The sequence below is a fragment of the Oreochromis niloticus genome, linkage group LG3 (genome assembly GCF_001858045.2).
Source record: "Oreochromis niloticus isolate F11D_XX linkage group LG3, O_niloticus_UMD_NMBU, whole genome shotgun sequence".
NCBI lineage: Eukaryota > Metazoa > Chordata > Actinopteri > Cichliformes > Cichlidae > Oreochromis > Oreochromis niloticus.
The window spans coordinates 10,683,590-10,701,652 of record NC_031967.2 but is presented as its reverse complement, the minus strand read 5'-3'; the positions used below and the strand labels follow the sequence as shown (position 1 = coordinate 10,701,652).

Sequence of the window (18,063 nt, the reverse complement as noted above, 5' to 3'; positions counted from 1 at the left end):
AAATGTCAGGTACTTGTTTATATATTCAGATAACAGGACACAGAACCTCTCGTTCACTCGTCTCCATCCTAACTGCTGTGATCCTTCGCTCAAGTCAACACTGCCGATTTGTAGCTGGCTCCAAACTCTGGCTAGCTTTAGCAACTTTGCCTGTAGATTCTTTAATATGTCCATGTCCAGCTGGGTCAAAGTGATTTATGCGTCTGACCTTTAATACTAACTATATATTTAAAAGCTTTTAAACAGTTAAAATGAGAGAAAGTTGGATTTAAAGTTGCTTGGAGTCTTTTTCACTTTGTCAAACCACTAAAAATGTTTTAGGTGTCCAGTTTTATTTTTCATCACTGCCTTTTTATATTTTTTTTAATCTTTAAAATCATCCTGCATTCTCATATTCACCACAACTTTAATCCCATGCAGTAATTGGATTTCAGTGTTCTTGACCTTTTGTTGAATTTCCTCAAATTAGGCTTTTCAGGACTAGCTCTTAATTATAAAACAAAAGTGTGTTCAAGATTCACAAAAACATGAAAGCCATGCTGTTTAAGACACACACACACACACACACACACACAATTACAAAGCTATTCATGTGATTAAGTACCGTGCAAGTGGTTGTTTAGAGGTGTGAAATGAAGAGGAGATAGACAGATAACCCAGCCCCTGGAGACATATTAGTGTGTTACTTCATGTGAGATTTAGAGTGCATGACTGTGTGTGACAAAAAGCAAGTGTGTGTGTTTGTGTTTCACAGTGTATCTAAACCACTTATTCCTCCTACTGAAAAGTCAGATGAGATGGATTTCCTGTCTCTCTTCTATTCGTAAATGCTTTTTAAATTATCCCGGATCAAGCCATCCGCTTTTCCCTCCCTTAGGGAAGTTGTTGGAGGAACTTCAGCCCACAACAGATAGAAGAAAGGATCATCCTGTTACCTGGTCAACCATGATCTTCAGGTTAATAAAACAACAGCATGAAAGCCAAGAAAGAGGAAACAAAATTGATAAATGGAAAAAATAATCTGGTACAGGGATCCCAATCCTTCCAGTGCTTTATTTTTGTACTTTCAGGCTATATATATTCACCAGTAGTTTATAACACGTAGCATACAGAGATGCTTACATTTGTACATGATGCTCATTTAAAAAAAAAAAAAAAAAAAAAAAGAAGGTCTTAACACTTTTGATATGAGAGGATTTACGTCTACATTCATAGCACGGCGCAGTTCTATATTTGGGTTTTATCTGGATATGAATTAAGCTGACTTAACACTTGGATTAAGGAATAAACATTGTCGATTTGATCAATAGTCACAATTCATCGGTATAACTAACAAAAAAGGCTAATGTTTGGGTTTTAGAGGACAGACTAAAGGTACAAGAAATAAATGGAGATTTGAGAAAAAAAACGCTCATGTGGGGGGAAAAAAGGACAACTCATGTGAGCGACTCGGTGAACCGTTATGAGGCTCAGCACTCTGAAACTAAAAAAGATAAGTTTGCTCTTGAAAGCAGGCTGAGGTCAAATGGTTGTAGAAGTGGGGAGAGCATCACAGAAGAGAATAAAATAAAGTGTGAAGGGACTGTTTACAAGCAGAGAAAGTGTAAAGAAATAAGTGTATGATAAAACAGGAAGATATGAAAGAATAAGCCCTGGGAAATGCTGTGTAAACCCCGACACACAGATCAGACTGGCGAAAATGAAACGAGCGTGGAAACAAAACAGTTTCAGGATGGATTACTGGTGTTCTGATATCTAAAATTAAGCTGTGTCACTACTACACTATCAGCAACCTCCACAAAAAAGGGGACAAACTGAGTGTCAACATGAAAGGTGCGACGACAGTTTTGGTTCATTTCTATCATTTCTCCACGCCAACTGCTCCACTGATAACTGCATAGTGTGAGCATTGACATTCACAGTAGCCATAATTCACTTGAACACTCCAGTTAAAGGTTTTTTATATTGTATATCGTGTTTTTATGTGAAAAATTCTGCAGTAACTCCATTTAATCTATGCAAAGTCAAAACTAAAGATTTCATTCAAATAAGGAACAGAAGTAAAAGTCAGAGGCAATCTTGAGATGTGAAGAAGCCTGTGATCTCGCAGACTATAATGAAGCGAAACATTACTAAATTCTTCAAAGAGCCTCTCTGAATAGAAACCCCACTGTTCTGCCCCAACACAGTTTCCATCCAACTCTCACAAACGATGCAAGAAACTGAGGTCACCTCAGACATGCTCACCCTTACAGGGCATGGTTAAACATCAACTGTTATAAAACCACCTGTGAAAGGCAAAAAATTAACCTCCAAATAACAAAAGTGGAAAATTTTACAATATTCAAATCGCCAGTGTCTGCTGATCTCGCCACCAAACTGGGCAGAACATCAAGCCTGATAAAAATCTGATTACAAAACTTGATTGATAGGGTCAAGCCTGATCTCTAACAAACTCAACTATTATTTTTCTCCTCCTTTAGGTAATAGGTTTTGTCACAGAAAACACGGGAATTAGCAAGAACATGTGCAGAAACCATAAAAAAAAAAAAAGTGTATTTGCTCCTGAAATCACTGATTAGGTCATTAAGTTTTGCTGTGGAAATTTTAACTGCAAACGCCCAGTGAACGTCTTTTAAGGTGGGTTTAATAATTGTTGCAACATGGAGTAAAGCCAAAGTGGTCTCTGACGATGGCCGCCGCCCTGATTTCTTTTATACAACCTGACCAAACTCAAAGAAAATTGCACAGCACATCACGTAGCTCTATACCTCCCAGATCAGCTCCTCCTCCCCCAAAGGAGAATTACAACCAACCATCACCTCCCTTACCAGCAGCGCCTGAATGTCTCTAACCCACATACAATGGCCCCACTGTGAAGGTGTGATAAACACAAGGCCCACTTGTGATAACATCCTACATGCATACAACTAGTGACAAATTGATTTTAGTATTAATAAAGTGATACCGTTGAAATGTGATCAATATATAGAATAAAGAAATTTGCCATTACACTTTGTTGCAGTGTTTCCCAACCACTTTGCACATAGGTATGTCGTGAGAAATGATCAGGTGTGCCGTGCAAGATTATCTGGTTCCATCTGATTAGTACTCTAACTCTAAGCGTGAGTACTGGCTGAACAATTACATTCTCTTCCACTAGAGGGCAGTACAACTACCTGCTCTAATTAAGTAGCTTGCAACTGCCAGTAAAACAGAAGATGAAGAAGAAATTACATAATAATCATGCTGTGAGTGAGACAAGCGCATAATAGCAATAGATAAATACTTGAAAAGAAAAAGTAGCCATCCTGACCTGGATGGGTCCTGGAGAAAATTCCGATCTAGATGAAGTCCCTAGCATGAGTAGTGGTCAGAAAAAAGCAACAAAGGTTTACTGGGGACAAACCGAACCAATTCCGCTGTGCCTGGTGCGCAGGGAAAAATGATCAACATGGTTTTGGTGACATTTTTGTTTGGTGGTGTGCCGGGTGATTTTTCTAATGTGCAATATGTGCCGTGGCTCCAAAAGGCTGGGAAGCACTGGTTTAGTGTGAGAAATTGGTATGAATAATATCCAAAAGTTATAATTTTCAACTATAGTGGCGATAATTTCACAATGCTAACATCCAATTTCTATCCAACTTCAAATGCATTGATTTAGTGCAAGTGATTTAAGTGCAAAAATGCTAAAAAAAAAAAAAGGGTCATTTTACCTCTTTAGACCCAAGCTCTCCTCCTGCTCAAAGGCTGATCTTGTGGTTTACTGACAGATTTGGTGCATTACAGTAAGATGTGCTGCTATCCTGCAATCCTGTGCACTGTTTCAGCACAGGGAGAATTATTTTTACTGATAAGATTTTTGTAATTAGCATCCTTCAAAGTGAAGAAAAAAAAAAAAGAAAAAAGAATAGACTAATCCACAAACCTAATTAATTTTAATTAAATGTGTTGTCACAAACAGGTTAAAGCAACAGGTTTTAACTTTTCCATAAATCTTCTCAACACTGACTAGCAGAGTACATGAGTGTCCACAGACCCCAGCTTACCAGATGTATGTTGCACTCTTTCCATCTTGATTGCCCTTTTAATGTTTTCTCCCCACACTCCTCCTATCCATCCACCCTCAAGTCCTGTTGCTTTCATCCATCTTTCTTCCCATCTCTTGTCTTTTTGATGCTGAATGCGTGACATTTCCCTGCCTAACACACGTATTCATCTTTGGGGAGCTGTGTGCTCGCAATCATTGCACATACACAGAGATGCTGATAGACATGCGCACATGTGGACTCGTACTGTATAGAGAAGCAGAAGGTAAACACATCTGAAATGTCAAACATAATTCTACACAACAGAGGAGCACAGCAGGCAGCCGGGCTTCAACTGAGCAGCTCAAACTTTGTTGTTGAGTGCGCTCTCTAGTTTTTACTTTTATTTCCAAGGTAAAAGTACTCTTAACATGCTGAGGCTCTACTATAGCTGCGGTTACACTGAGACCTACTGTAACCACAACAGTGGAGTTCCCAGATTCACAGGAATTGAAGCGCTGCTGTTTTTTTTTACTGTAAAAATCTATATGAAGACAGATTAGTACTTGTGATATCAGCTGGGTGCTGCTGCAGCATGTGGGCTCTGCATGTGTGAGTGTGTTTCATGCTAAAAGAAACAAAATTCAAGGTATCAGTAAGAGATTTCACCCACCAGTAAGAAACTAGAAAAGAGGATGAAGGATGGATGAAAAGTCTGCTTGAAACAGAGGTCATTTCAGAAGGTGATTTGGAAATCAGCAAAGAGCAAGATTTGAAGGGTCCTTGATAACATGGAACATCAGAACAATTGGAGCCTGCAGCAGCTAAAACACAGAAATCAGAGAAATGACAACCAGTGTCTTAAATGCAGGTAAAAGCAATGTATGGAAGAAAAAGCAAGTCTTTGTTCACACTTTGGTGAAAAATGTTTTTGTTTGTGAAATAAAGGAACGAGTCCTTGAATTCTTCAACTCTGGGACATAAACACCCCTGTAAGCCAACCTAAAACTGAACGGTAGCAAAAGGAAGCTGCCAGTTCTCCTCAAGTTCAAAAAACCTCTACGAAAACTGTTGTCATGGTTTCCTGCCCGCCACCAGCATTCTTTACACGAACAATTTTAATTTCAGGCCTTGTTACGTGATGTTCAATGTCCTATTCTCCGCCGGTGTCCATGAGGTTCAGAGCTTTTACAGGAGTATGCCGATACAGAACAGAAAGAAGGCTATTCCTCTTCAGATGTAAAAGGCACTGAGCAAGGTCACACGGGGTAGCTGATGTGTGGCGCACACCATCCTCATCGGCTCTTTGCCATTACTAGCATAAAAACAGCCCTTGCACTCTGGAAACCTTGTTTCTGTTTTATATCAAAGTTAGTTATAAAAGTGTCGCCATTTAAAGTAGGTTAAACACTCTGTATAACAAGCTAAAGCTTCCAGCTTCAGTGTTACTTTCATTTACTCCAAGCTTTTGTTAATAATCATTTGTTTTTATGCACATGTTTTGGGCACCGTTTTCAAACAGTTACTATCAAAATCATTATCAATGTGTGGCATTCCTGCATAAGAAACACTGCATTTCCACACAGCTCTGGCTTCACTGGACCAGCATTAACAGCAGATTCAGCGTTCCAATCCAAAGACTTTACACACTTGGCTGCACCAATGTGCCGGGGGTCCAACCTGTACATTCAGATCACCTTTTTTTTTTTGGCAACACACACAGGTATCAGCACTTCAATCTTGAATACTCAGTATAACAACCCAAAATGGACAAACCTCAAAGTATGTGTGATATACATGCTCAGATACACTATTCCTAAGCATTGCACATTTTGCTCCATTTATCCCTTTTACACTTTGAAAAAAAAAAAAAAAGGATGATTTGTATCAAGTATGATTAAAAGTATGAAATACGGCCACATGCATGTCTGAAACCCTCTGAAACATTCTGCATATCAGCCATCACATGAATTCAACAGACAGAAATAAACAGCATCTTTCTCTCCACCCCATCTCTGTGTATCCAAACAACTTCTGCAATCTTTCCATCACCTAGCTGCTCCAACAGCTTCATCTACATCTTCCACAGCTGATGCAATTGTTTTTCTAACTGTTACACAAAAGCAAGGCTGCACTTTGTCTTCCAACCAGGTAATTTAGAAACTACAATTGTTTATTTTGCTTAAACCAAGTTAAATTTCATAAAATGTAAATTTGTAGACTTTGTTATCCTAAAATAATTGTCACCTATTTTCAACCTTTTGTTGCGTTTAGCCATGTTCTAGCAGTCACTCCATTCATTGTATGGTGGAAAAAGACCACAGAAGGATTTATGGATGTAATGAAGCATTGCAACCTTTTTTGCTCATCTTCTCCTTTGAAATCATTTATGACGTTTTCTGTTTATGTTAACTTATATGAACTGGAATGCATCTTTTCTCTTACCCACAACTTAAGATCAGATATTTTGATACTGAACTATTCATGAAGCCGACTTTCTGTCTACTTACAAATTCCATAAAGGTTTGAAAGATGTTTCAGAAGATTTGCTTACATTTCAAATCAAGTTTTTCACTTCAGTGAATCTTTGTGTCTATTGCCCCGACCTAACATTACAACAAAAACAGAGACTTGACTCTCTGATACACTTTTATACATTGTTGCCTGATTTAAGGTCAAAAACACCATTTACCTCTCAGTGAAGAAAAAGGCACATGTTTTGAGCTGCATGTATATGTTGGATTAGACTCATCTTGTTGGAAAATTGTTAATTTTTAATTGAGGAGAGAAAATTGCACATTTAAATGTGCTGTGAAATGTGTGAATGTTGACAGTAACAGGAAATCCAAATTACCCCCCAAAAAATCTTGTGCTCGTCTAATTCAACGATTAATTGGTTTTATAACATGTTAGCTTAAAAATACATTTAATCTGTTTCACCGTGGTTTAATAAAAACAGCTCTAGAAGAAAAACTAAAGAGCCATGTTTTACTCATTACTGTTAAACTCTTCAGCTGATATACATCCACTTATGGACACCGGGTACTCTGGAGTAGAGACGTCGGCAGCTACCCGACTAGACGGCTGCCCTCGCTAGTTGGTCAAAAATAAGAGTTTTGGTAAGAGCATTAATCTTATTAAATGTACAACAGCAGCTACCAGTTCAAAGATGTTACTATGGTGCACTGGTAACCGCAACACTGACAAACTGTCTCTGGGATGTTTCAAATGAGTGGGGGAGAAGTAAACCAGCGTTTCATGTCAGCTTTGTCAGAATAAACCGGAATATAACTGAACAACCAAACTGATGTGTAACCATATTCTACACCAGTAAGGCTACTGCTGGTAGCGAAGGTTAGCCAAACACCCCACACTTACTTGTTGCAGCTTTTTCCTACACAATGAAAAAGCGACATTTAAAACACGATTTAATTAAAGAGGAACATGTTTAACATTTTCATACAGCTCCTAAAATACAAAATATTGCTTTGGCCAATGTTTAACTTTTTCCCGTTTTATGTGATCTCAGTTTATGTTTTTAAAAGTGTGCCATTTTTTCCCCTTCGTTTTAAAAAACTAGCAGCTGCCAGGGACATCCCTGCTGTTGAGCATATCACTCATATGTGAAAAGTCTGTCCCACTGGTGTATTTACATCTTTCTCTTTGTGCTGCAAGTGGGAAATAAACTCCCAGGCGTGTGTTTCTCCCTCACCAGCAGCAGTAATGCACTTGTGTTTCTGTGTATGGGCTGCAGTGTTATGGAAGGTGGATAGCACTACCTTAACAAGTGCAAGTTTTTGTGACAAAACTGCTATAAGCCAACAACAACTGGCACCTCTGACACAGGCAGAGAGTGTTTTCAGTCTGAAAGCCAAGAAATAAAGAGCAACATAAACCATGTAATCAGCCAGAAAGGTCACACAGGCTAAGTGTCCAAGACTGCTAGTGCACCACTTCTTAGCCGTGGCACTCTGCAGCAACTGAGTACACACTCGCTCTCTTTCAGCTTTAAATGCATCACACCATTAATCTAAACTACCCTGAGTAGTTTTAGATGGGCTCTTACCACGCCAGCCACCAATACACAGAATAGAATTCAATTTATATCCAAGCTGTGAAAGAATCAATCCTCGTGCCAAAATGTTCATTAGTTCCCGAGTTTCCTCATCAGCTCAACAAGCCAAACAACAGCTAGAAAAGCGAATTAAACCAGGGAAAACATGCACAAAACTGGAACCCTTTGGAGCGCACTTGGCCGAATGTCCTACCTTAACCCCTCTCACTCTGAACTCAGCCAGAGCTCGGCTCATCTTGGAGGCTGCTGTGTTCAGGTCCTTTCCGCTGGCGATGACTTTTACTAGTAACGAGTCATAGTGTGGGGAAATGACAGCACCCTGGAAGGCTGAGGCGCTGTCCAGACGGATACCCATGCCCTCGCCGCTTCGGAAGACCTGGCAGGAAGAGCACGGCACAGGTTAATATTTTTGAAGGAAAATGTCTGTCATTGCACAAAAGAGACATTTTAATACAGCAAAAAGGTCATTATTCATAGTGTGTTATCAACATATAATACATTTTCTGTACACTGAGGACAAATTCTGCAATTTCTGATTTGTTCATTAACAATAAAAAAAAAAATGTGAAAAACAATATATGCACAGTATTTTTGTGGATTTCATCACATTGGATTTTTCTGCAGTTGGCAAGATAATACACTTGGATAATTTGCCAATACAAGATTTAGTGTTCTCATTAGGGATATTATTGTATTACCCTGCAAGGTCTAGTAATGCTACTGAATGCATTTCCCCCCCAGCTATTCCTCTTAGATATATTTTACAGGAAGCACTAACATTTGTGTTATTTCTGCTATTGAAACTGCTATTTACTGGGTGTATTTTCACTACTTTGGAAACAGACAATACTGGTATATGTCCCTGCAATCACTGTTTGAGCTGGGATCAATGACCAGCACAGGTACATCTATTCAGACACTGAAAAAAAGCATAGCAAGGAGCCAGGCAGAAAAAGTATCCTGGTGTCTCAGTGCACTGAAATGTAACAGCGTGTTAGATTCATATCAAGGCTTTCAAGCTTAGTCACATGTCTCTCATCACTCCCTCATTTAAAATATAAAAGTTAACTTTAAAAGACCAAAAACTAAAAAGATTCTGCCCCTTCTGACAGGGCTGTCATTTAAACAGACATCGAAGCGTCTACCAGGTGCCCAAGACCTCAGCATAACATAACATGCACTGAAAATAATGGTAGCCAGATATACAAGAAGAGGAAAATAACGAGATGAGTGAGAAAGGCTGAACTGTTCCAAACCACTTGGCAAGCGAGCAGAGAGGAAGGCGAAGAGAAGTGAAGAGGAGAATGAGGAGTGTCCAACACTACAACATATGGAGCCCCTCGAGGGCTGGAGGAGAAAGATGAGTCGAAATTATAATTATAACAATGTTTTGCCACACTGGTGATCTGCTGCTAATATTAACAGATGAAGTAGATGTGCAGAGCTGTCAACATTCATAACAATATTTTTTTCATTAATCATTTGCGCAACATCTCTCCATTTAATCTAGTATGACCTCTCTCCTCTGAAACAACTCCCTGCCACATAAAAAGAAAATGGTGACAGTCATGTTTAAAAGTCAAGCCACCCCTCATCTCTTTATATTTTTCATGGGAAATGGAAAATCTGAGCAGCAATTTAAAGTGCAAACACAAATACAGAACATAATGAAAACAGTTTGTACAGTTCCAGCTTGAAAGTCAGTATTTAGTATGACCATCTTTATTCTTCAACATAGCCTGAACTGTCTTAGGCAGCTTCTTTAGTCTTTAAGAAGCCTGGAAAATTTGACTAAAGGACATTCAGACCTCTTCGTAGGTTGTGGCTCCCTTTTCTTCTGTTCTCTGTTGAGAGACTAATGTTGAGGTCCGGGCTCTGTGGTGATCGATCCATGACCGATGACCCCTGACGATGACGCTGCCGCTGCTGCTACTACTACTACTACGTAATAATGTATACTTTATTGATCCCCGTGGGGAAATTCCTCTCTGCATTTAACCCATTCACTCTGAAGCAGAATCAGCCTTTCTAGACGATATTGCATGGTGGAACATCTGACTGTACTTTACTGTGTTCATAATTCCATCAGTTGTGACAAGATCTATGTCATTCCCCCACTATGTCTTAAAGATGGCTGTAGACCCTCACTGATGTACCTCCCTCCCGACCTACTCCATACATGCCGACGATGATTTCAACCAATATTTCAAATTTGGATTCATCGCTCCATAAGACCTGTTGTCACTAATTTTTAGTCTTGTCCACAGCCACACTTCCACCGAGACAATTTCTGAGGCTTCACTGAAAAGCAGAAGGATGCAGCTCTCAGATTCTGTGTCAGGTCTGTGGCGTGTCCCATTTCTTAAGGATATGGCTTTTAGTTACAGTTTACCTGCTGTAGATAGTTTGTTTTAGGCCTACCACTTCTTACTTTGTCTTCTATTTGACTGGTTTGTCTGTTCAAATGGCCCATGGTGATTCCCAAATGGTTCTTTGGGAATCACCCTGTTGGTGCAAAAATACCATTTTCTGCATTAAAAAACAAAACAAAAAAACTTGTCTATAGCAATTTTTACAGATTTGACTAAAGAAATGGGAACAAATTATATGTATCCAAGTACCAAAGGACAGAATTTCACATTGGCTCTTTATTAAGTTGTAGTATGCATAAACACAAGACTGGTTTATCCCTTGAACAAGGTGCCAGTGTTACGTGGATAAACAGAAAACTAAAACTTCCTGAAAATGAATGAAAAAGCAACTAATATCCAAAGAAAAACTTTGAAAGGCCTTTGGAAAATTTGAGCACTGTTGGTCAGGACCACTTTAAAAAAAAAAAAAAAGAAAATCCAAGTAAGGCTTCTTGGAAGCAAAATATAAAGTAATGAGGGGTGTCTCAACACATCTATACACCATTTCTTTACCAGTGACTTGTGGTAGAACAAAGTTAAGCATTTAATCGCTGCAGAATTTGCTAAGGGGAGTGCTAACAAAGGGTTATGAGAGTTAGCACAAGCGGTGATGCAGCTAGGATAACTAGGACTACACATTTTAGTGCAAGTATTTTTGCACTTAACGGATTTAACAGTCAAAGAAAATGGACAAGTAAGTTGGCGATGATGGAAATTGTGGTTGTAGGCAGGTTCACTATAAACTGGACGCCGTCTTAGAAAGACTAAAAGATAAGAAACCACGGTATCTGTCAAAACTGAAAAAAGCAATCAGCCCAAATGAACACATGTAGACGGAAAATTTAAGCCAAGTTAAGTGCCGCAGCAGGGAAGTAAAAGATGTGAAACTGCAATTTAGACATCAATACATCTGATCATCAAGCTGAATACTAAATAAATACCATGAGTATTGATGCATTTTTCAATTTGGATTTAATATTTCAAAGAATTACTTATTCATTGAGATATCCTCCACCAAGGAGGAGTTTGGATTTGTTTCAACTCAACTGGAGACCAAGTGGAGAGAGACTGCCTGCAGAGAGCAATATCCTGTTTCAAGGATCTCCCCTTTGATATGGGGCTGGTCATCAGCACTTCAAGTGTTGCTCAAGTAGATCTCAAATGTTTAGACTTGTATTTTACAATTTACAAGCTACTCTGCACATATTAGACCGAGTTTCAGCCATGCTTGTGTAAAAAGTTAATCAAATCTTCTCAATAGCGCCTGATAAATTATAACGTGGAATGTCTACTTAAAATTGCCTTTGGAGTTTCAAATTCAAGAATGCTCAATCTCTACAATGTTGTTGTTTGCATTGTTTAAATACAAACAAACCAAAAACAAAAAAATGACGACTAACAAAAAGTGAGTGACAAATGAAATAGTTTACTGAAGCACAAAAAGCAGGAACAGTGATGTTCTCTGCAAATTAAAATGACCAAGAATGTCAGAAATAAAGTGAACCCAAATATATCTTAGGTTTCTTTTTCTGCTGCTCACAAAGAGAAAAACATCCCACAGTTCTGTTGATGGGTTGTACTCTGCCAACTGTGGCTTATCGGTATTGCCAATGGGGCTCTAGGGCAGTTTGTTTCCACAGTCATCTTGAGGCCGTTGCCAGCTCTCATCTGTGCAAATACCCCTGGGAAAATCTACAATCTGTTTACTTTTCCACTACTCATTAAATCTTTCCTTATTGTGGACTGGCTATATTTTAAAATTGTTCTGTCATCCCATAAAGCTGCGGGCCAAGCATACACACACACAAGACAAATGCAGTTGTTTGCACTGAGTGCTATGTTCAAGTGACTGGCTGTCTGATAACTGTCCAGGTTTTTCTTGCACGCTGTTATTTAATATCAAAAAGCTCGATCTCCCAGAGGCAAGTAAAGCGCTTAGCATTGCTTATGCTCAAACTGATGCTGCTTTTTGATTTATTCAGGCTATAGTCTTCACAGAGGTTCACTGGGCATCTGGGCCTTTTTCAGCAAACACCCCACTGCATAATGAGAACGGCACTTGGCTAACTCTTTTATACAGAGGTTGAAAAGATGAAAAGGAGGGAGACGGATCAGTAATCAGCTCGAAGCCAATTCTGTTCCTGACATCCTGGCTTTACAGTTATTGCAAGCCAACAACAGTTTCTGAAACTATTGCGGCCACCCAACAGCCTCTGACACAGCCTCACATTTGGATCAACATGTGCTGATGGACCTGATCCCAGGATGACCACGGACATCTCCAAGGAGGAGGCACAGGAGGGCACCACCACTGAAATCGCACTGGATTAGATCTAAATGCAGGATCTGATGATTTGACAGGTATATGTAGGAGCAGCCCGTAACAGCTCCAAGCCCGGTGCACTGTGCAAGATACGGAGCATATGGAGCAAAAGTTTTCTTCAAGGAGACTGTTGCTTATTCAGCAAGACAATCCCAAAACACATTCAACACATATTACAATACCATGGCTGCAATGCAAGAGTGCTGCAGACTGCTCACCCACAAACATTTTGATGAATTAAGGACCAAAACCATTGAACTGTTAAGCAGTTGAAATCTTGTGTGCATGGAATAAATAACTTATTTTCAAACTACAGCTATTAGACTCTGTAGTTCGCAAAGACAGAGGTGATGCAGCTCTGATAACTAGGACTACACATACTCCATATGCATGTGACAATCTGTTTTTGCTGCTACGGTATATCAATATGATCAAGAGTAGAAAGAGTAATTTTCTGCAAAGTGAGACTCATGACATGAAGTGACAATAAAAGTGATTCTTAAGAAATCTGGCACAAGAAAAGATGTACATCTGTAGCTACTGAGTACCAACAATAAGTACTGGTCCAAACAGAAGTTAAAACCCATTTTTAAACATTAATGGAATAGAAAAAGGGAAGACATGAGTGTAAGAAGACTTCAAACAACCTTCATCTTCCTTTATGTGTATTTTATACTGCTCAAAAAAAAAAAAAACTGAGGGAACACTTAAATCATACATAAGATTATGATGAACAAGTGTAAGTCATTGAGAGCAACATGATGAAACAGCAGTCAATGAAAACCATCAACCCTTTTCAGGGTTGGATTCAAAAATCAAACCAAAAGTCAAACTTAAAAATTAACACCCCACACTGAAATAGGTTGTGTCATAATATGGCTCAGTATGTATGCACTCAACATCTGAGCACACTCCTGGTGAGACTGTTGATGGTGTCCTGGGATCTCTCCTCCCAGACCTGGATCAGAGCATCAGTGAGCTCTGACAGTCTGCAGTGATATTTAATGTCAGGTGCACTGATACAATATGTTGCATAGGCTAATAATTGTGTTCTCGTTGGGGGAACATGAGAGCCAATCAGTGACATCAATGCAATCATCCAGGAGCTGTCTATACACGCTGACCACATTTCTGCGCGCCACAAGCCAAAGCCCTTGAACCGACATAAGCTCCGATTTCATCCTGGTACCCAACAGCACTCAGGCTACTGTCCTTGATCCTCCAAGTATATGCTTCCCCAGGCTCTCTCTAACCCTCTGTCAAAACCAGTCATGCTGGATGATAACACGACTTTAGCCACACTCTGCTTCTTCAGACTCCTTCACATCTATCACACGTGCTCAGTGTGAATCTGCTCTGATCTCCGAAGAGAACGAGGCACCTGGAGTGAGCCTGCCAGTTTTGGCGTTTTCTGGCAAATTCAGAGCTGAGATCCCACAACAGGATGCCGGGCCCTCACGCCACCTCATGGAGTCCAGTTCTCATAGTGTGGTCAGAAACATGCTGGGGCCCTCTGTTCCTCCTCACACAGAGGAGCAGACACTGGCCATCCTGCTGAGTTGTTGCTCTTCTACAGCCCTGTCTCGCTCTCTCATAATGTAAGAGCCCATCTCACAGCATCTCTACCACACTCTTGAGACACATCAAAACTCCTTGCAACACCACATACAGGTGTGCCATCCTGGACTACCTGTTTAACCTAAATAGACTGCAGGTATTGTCCCATGCTGCCAGTAGAAGACACTAGCAAAAGAGAAGACCCCACCAGGAGGGAAAAGGAGAACAACGGTCTGTGGTCACCACCTGCAACAAAATTCCCTTTTTGGATACTGTCAATTTAATTTGTACCAAAGTGGGTCAAATCCCCAACAGATTGATATCCAATCTGGATTTGATGACAAAGTGGAAGTATGACAAAACATTTTTGCCTCACATGCAAACCTACACACTTTGCCTGTGTTTATTTTTCTCTAGTTCAGACATGCAACCTCACAGCGTTATACCACATTTGTCATAAAAATCTTGCCATACAGCTGCAGCCTCCTGCAACACTGAAGACTCCCTGCACAGTCTCACTTAACTGGACCCACACAGAGAAACACTAATGTATTTAATAAAAGATTTATGTTTGAATACATAAATCTTTGCTACAGGCTTTAATATACGCTGGACAGCAATAAGAAATGCGGCTATAAAAAAAAAAAAAAAAAAAAAAAAAAAAAACACTCATGCAGAGAAATCTGATACCAATATTGTTTTGAAATAGAATTTTTTAACTGTAAACAACTCTACGCTGCCTGTGTCAGGAGACTAATCAAATGAGCAGGAAGACAGATGTCTACCGTTACACTTTACTGAACAAATATATATATATATATATGGGATATGTAGTTGGACTGGAAGCCACACGACTCCGTGGATATTGGAACCACTCAGACAAGTAGTTTAAATGGGAAAATACAAATGGGAGAGGAAAAAAAAAAAAAAAAAAGAAAAAAAAAAAGGAAATATAATTTCCAGGACACTTTCAGAAACAAAACATTTCCACTCTGCGCCCCCTCCCAAATTAAACCAGTGTAGTGGTATTTCTATATTTACTTTTGTCTGCTATCTGTTAATGAGGGCTTGTGAACTCTCACGCTGTGCCTTTGTCAATATATGAATACACAGTATGTGATCACTGCATTGACGTTGGCTTCAAGCCTTTAGATATCAGCAGAACGGTGCCAAAGCAAAATGCCACAGAGACCATCCACTCGTCAGCATGGACTCGAACAAAAACAGCATCTCTAAAGATTTTGCAGCCAGAAAAAGAAAAATATGAGAGACTATACAGGCAGATTTGAATGGAAGGCCAAGTACCACATAAATAATTAAAGCGAAGGTGTCAGCTTCTTTCAGCTCGGGGCGCTGTACAACAGGGGAAAAAATAAACTCTTCTCTCACTCTTTCACCAGGTCATTTTATCTCCATCTTAACTTGTTTTCTTTCATGCACACAGGACAAACAAATAATTCAAGTGCTTAAATGGTTTCACTGACACACACAGTGATTTGGTTCTCTGTTGTCTTGTACACTTGTGTGGGCTGCCATCTTGTTCCTTATACAATAATCCAGCTTTATCCTCCTGTTTTCCTTGGGATTCCTGTTAATCAGTAAATGCACATGTGCACACAAGCTAAAATGAGGGCTTTCTGCTTAATACCATCTTCCTTATAATATTTCCACAATCAAACAATGCCAGTTTTCACCATCTTCCCACCTTTTACTCCACAATTTGTTCACTCGTTACTGCAAACTCTGAAAGTCTCCTTTAATGTGATCTCCACCTTCTTTTCTAAATGCTCAAAGTGCATCCCTCAAATTCTCCTCCACTCACTCTGAAGCATAGATCAATAGTATGTTTCTCTTAAATTATATGAAATAGGTACAGGCACATTATAAATCTGGACTGCACAGGCTTAAAAACATGCAACAATAGCTTATGTAAAGATTTTAGAGAACTGAGTAATAAAAATTACATTGTGTGTTTGGCACAAACAAATGAGCCGAAAAGTGTATTTGCACCGTTTCACTTGACCAAGTCGATATACCACCTTAAAACAGTAATAAGTGAAGAGCACAAAAAATGAGTCCAGAGAGCACATTTGAACATTGATTTAAGACGTCTACACATGTTATAACACATCAGTGGTTTTACTGAAATGGTTTTATCCAACTGTTGGGAGATCACAGAGTTGTTTAAGAAAACGTGTCAGAGCTTTGCAATTTATCATGTGGACAAGCTCTACACCACTGAACTCAAACACTGGAGAAATCCCTCTCAAGCAATAACAAACAAAAAGACACTTTACTATACAAAAAGACCAAATTCATCAAACATTGTTGCACAGCTCTCTTTAATTTCAGCAATAACAATTTTAATTATAAAAAAAAGTGCCAAAGCAGAAACATGATTTAATGTGTTTTCACTTCTTTGGTAAAGGGAAAAATAAAAAAAAAAAAAAAAAAAATTCAGGTTTGATCAATCGTAGCCCACAAGTTCACATTTGCCTCCACAGCAGGAGTACTATGGATGTGGCCATGTATATAAACACAATTAGCCAAACCTCTGCCCCTGTAGTAAAGATCGTGGGGCAACATGGCAGCTTCCACAAACCAGCGTTTGCACGTGTGCACTTTTAATTGCTTAATTTCAAGTTTATAACAATGCATCAATTGTTGGAAGACGTACTTAGAATGTTGCACTTTCAATTAATGTCTCTCTTTCTACTAAAACTCCAAAATCGACAGCCTGTACCTTTAAAATTTAAACTAATTTAAACTAATATAGGTTGGTCAGCTTCCCACTGTTGACAATACTGTGTTTTTAAAGATGTTGTAGTACATTGCAGCAGGGGAATATAAAGTGCAGAAACAGACGTGAAACGACTTTGATTATGGGCCTTACTTAGTTTCAAACTACAACTGAACAAGATCCTTGTTACTTTCAACTCATTTAGGGATTTTAACACAGCAATGGTCCAATTTCTCAGGCTCCGTAAGTGGACCCTATTCCAGATTTCACAGTTAGCTTGCTTTTGTAATAACAATGAAACCTCTTCAAAACACTCTCCAAACCATTTACCATTAAGTCCATTTTGCCTTTTATCCACTCTACTCTCGATTCCCACTTTACAGACTCCTCAACCGAGGCTCACTCACAGCCCCTTCACCTCAAACCTTTCACCACCTCGCCGACTTTGTCAAACTCAGTCCTGCTGCTACCTGGTTAAACTCTCTTGCATTTTGGCAGCCTAGGCTTACATATAGACTTATAAGACAGCACGAACGCACCTGAATCTGATCTATGGAGAGGAAACATTGAGACACTCTGCCTGCCAGAAACAGACCAAAAGTGAAGGCAATATCTGAGCTCCAACTGATATCGTACCAATTAGAGATGGAGAGGAGCAGATGGAGAGGCAGAGACACAGAGAGGTAAAGAGAGCAATAAAGGGAACGAGACAGCATAACACATGGAGTTGGGGAGAGATGAAAATGTATGTCCCATGTTAATGTTTGAAGTCAAGCTGCATGGATGAATGAAGACGGAAAGAAGTGAAGTAAAAACAAGGTCATTCGCCAACACCTATTTCAATGCTTCAAAGAAACAAAACAAAAGACAAACATGTTTTAAGAATTGCATCGTGTGTCCAAGTATTACCAGATGAGGCCGGAGGGTCC

At 39.4% G+C, this 18,063-nt stretch overlaps 1 protein-coding gene across 4 annotated transcripts in view; it reads right to left on the bottom strand.

Moving 5' to 3' along the window:
• Positions 1–18,063, bottom strand: part of pcxb (pyruvate carboxylase b) — a 282,300-nt gene that overhangs the window by 133,049 nt on the left and 131,188 nt on the right. For all 4 annotated transcript variants that reach the window (XM_005468082.4, XM_003452415.5, XM_005468083.3 and 1 more), the window contains exon 12: positions 8,297–8,479. In XM_005468082.4, coding sequence (XP_005468139.1) covers positions 8,297–8,479 — 183 coding nt within the window. The remainder of the gene's footprint in view (positions 1–8,296; positions 8,480–18,063) is intronic.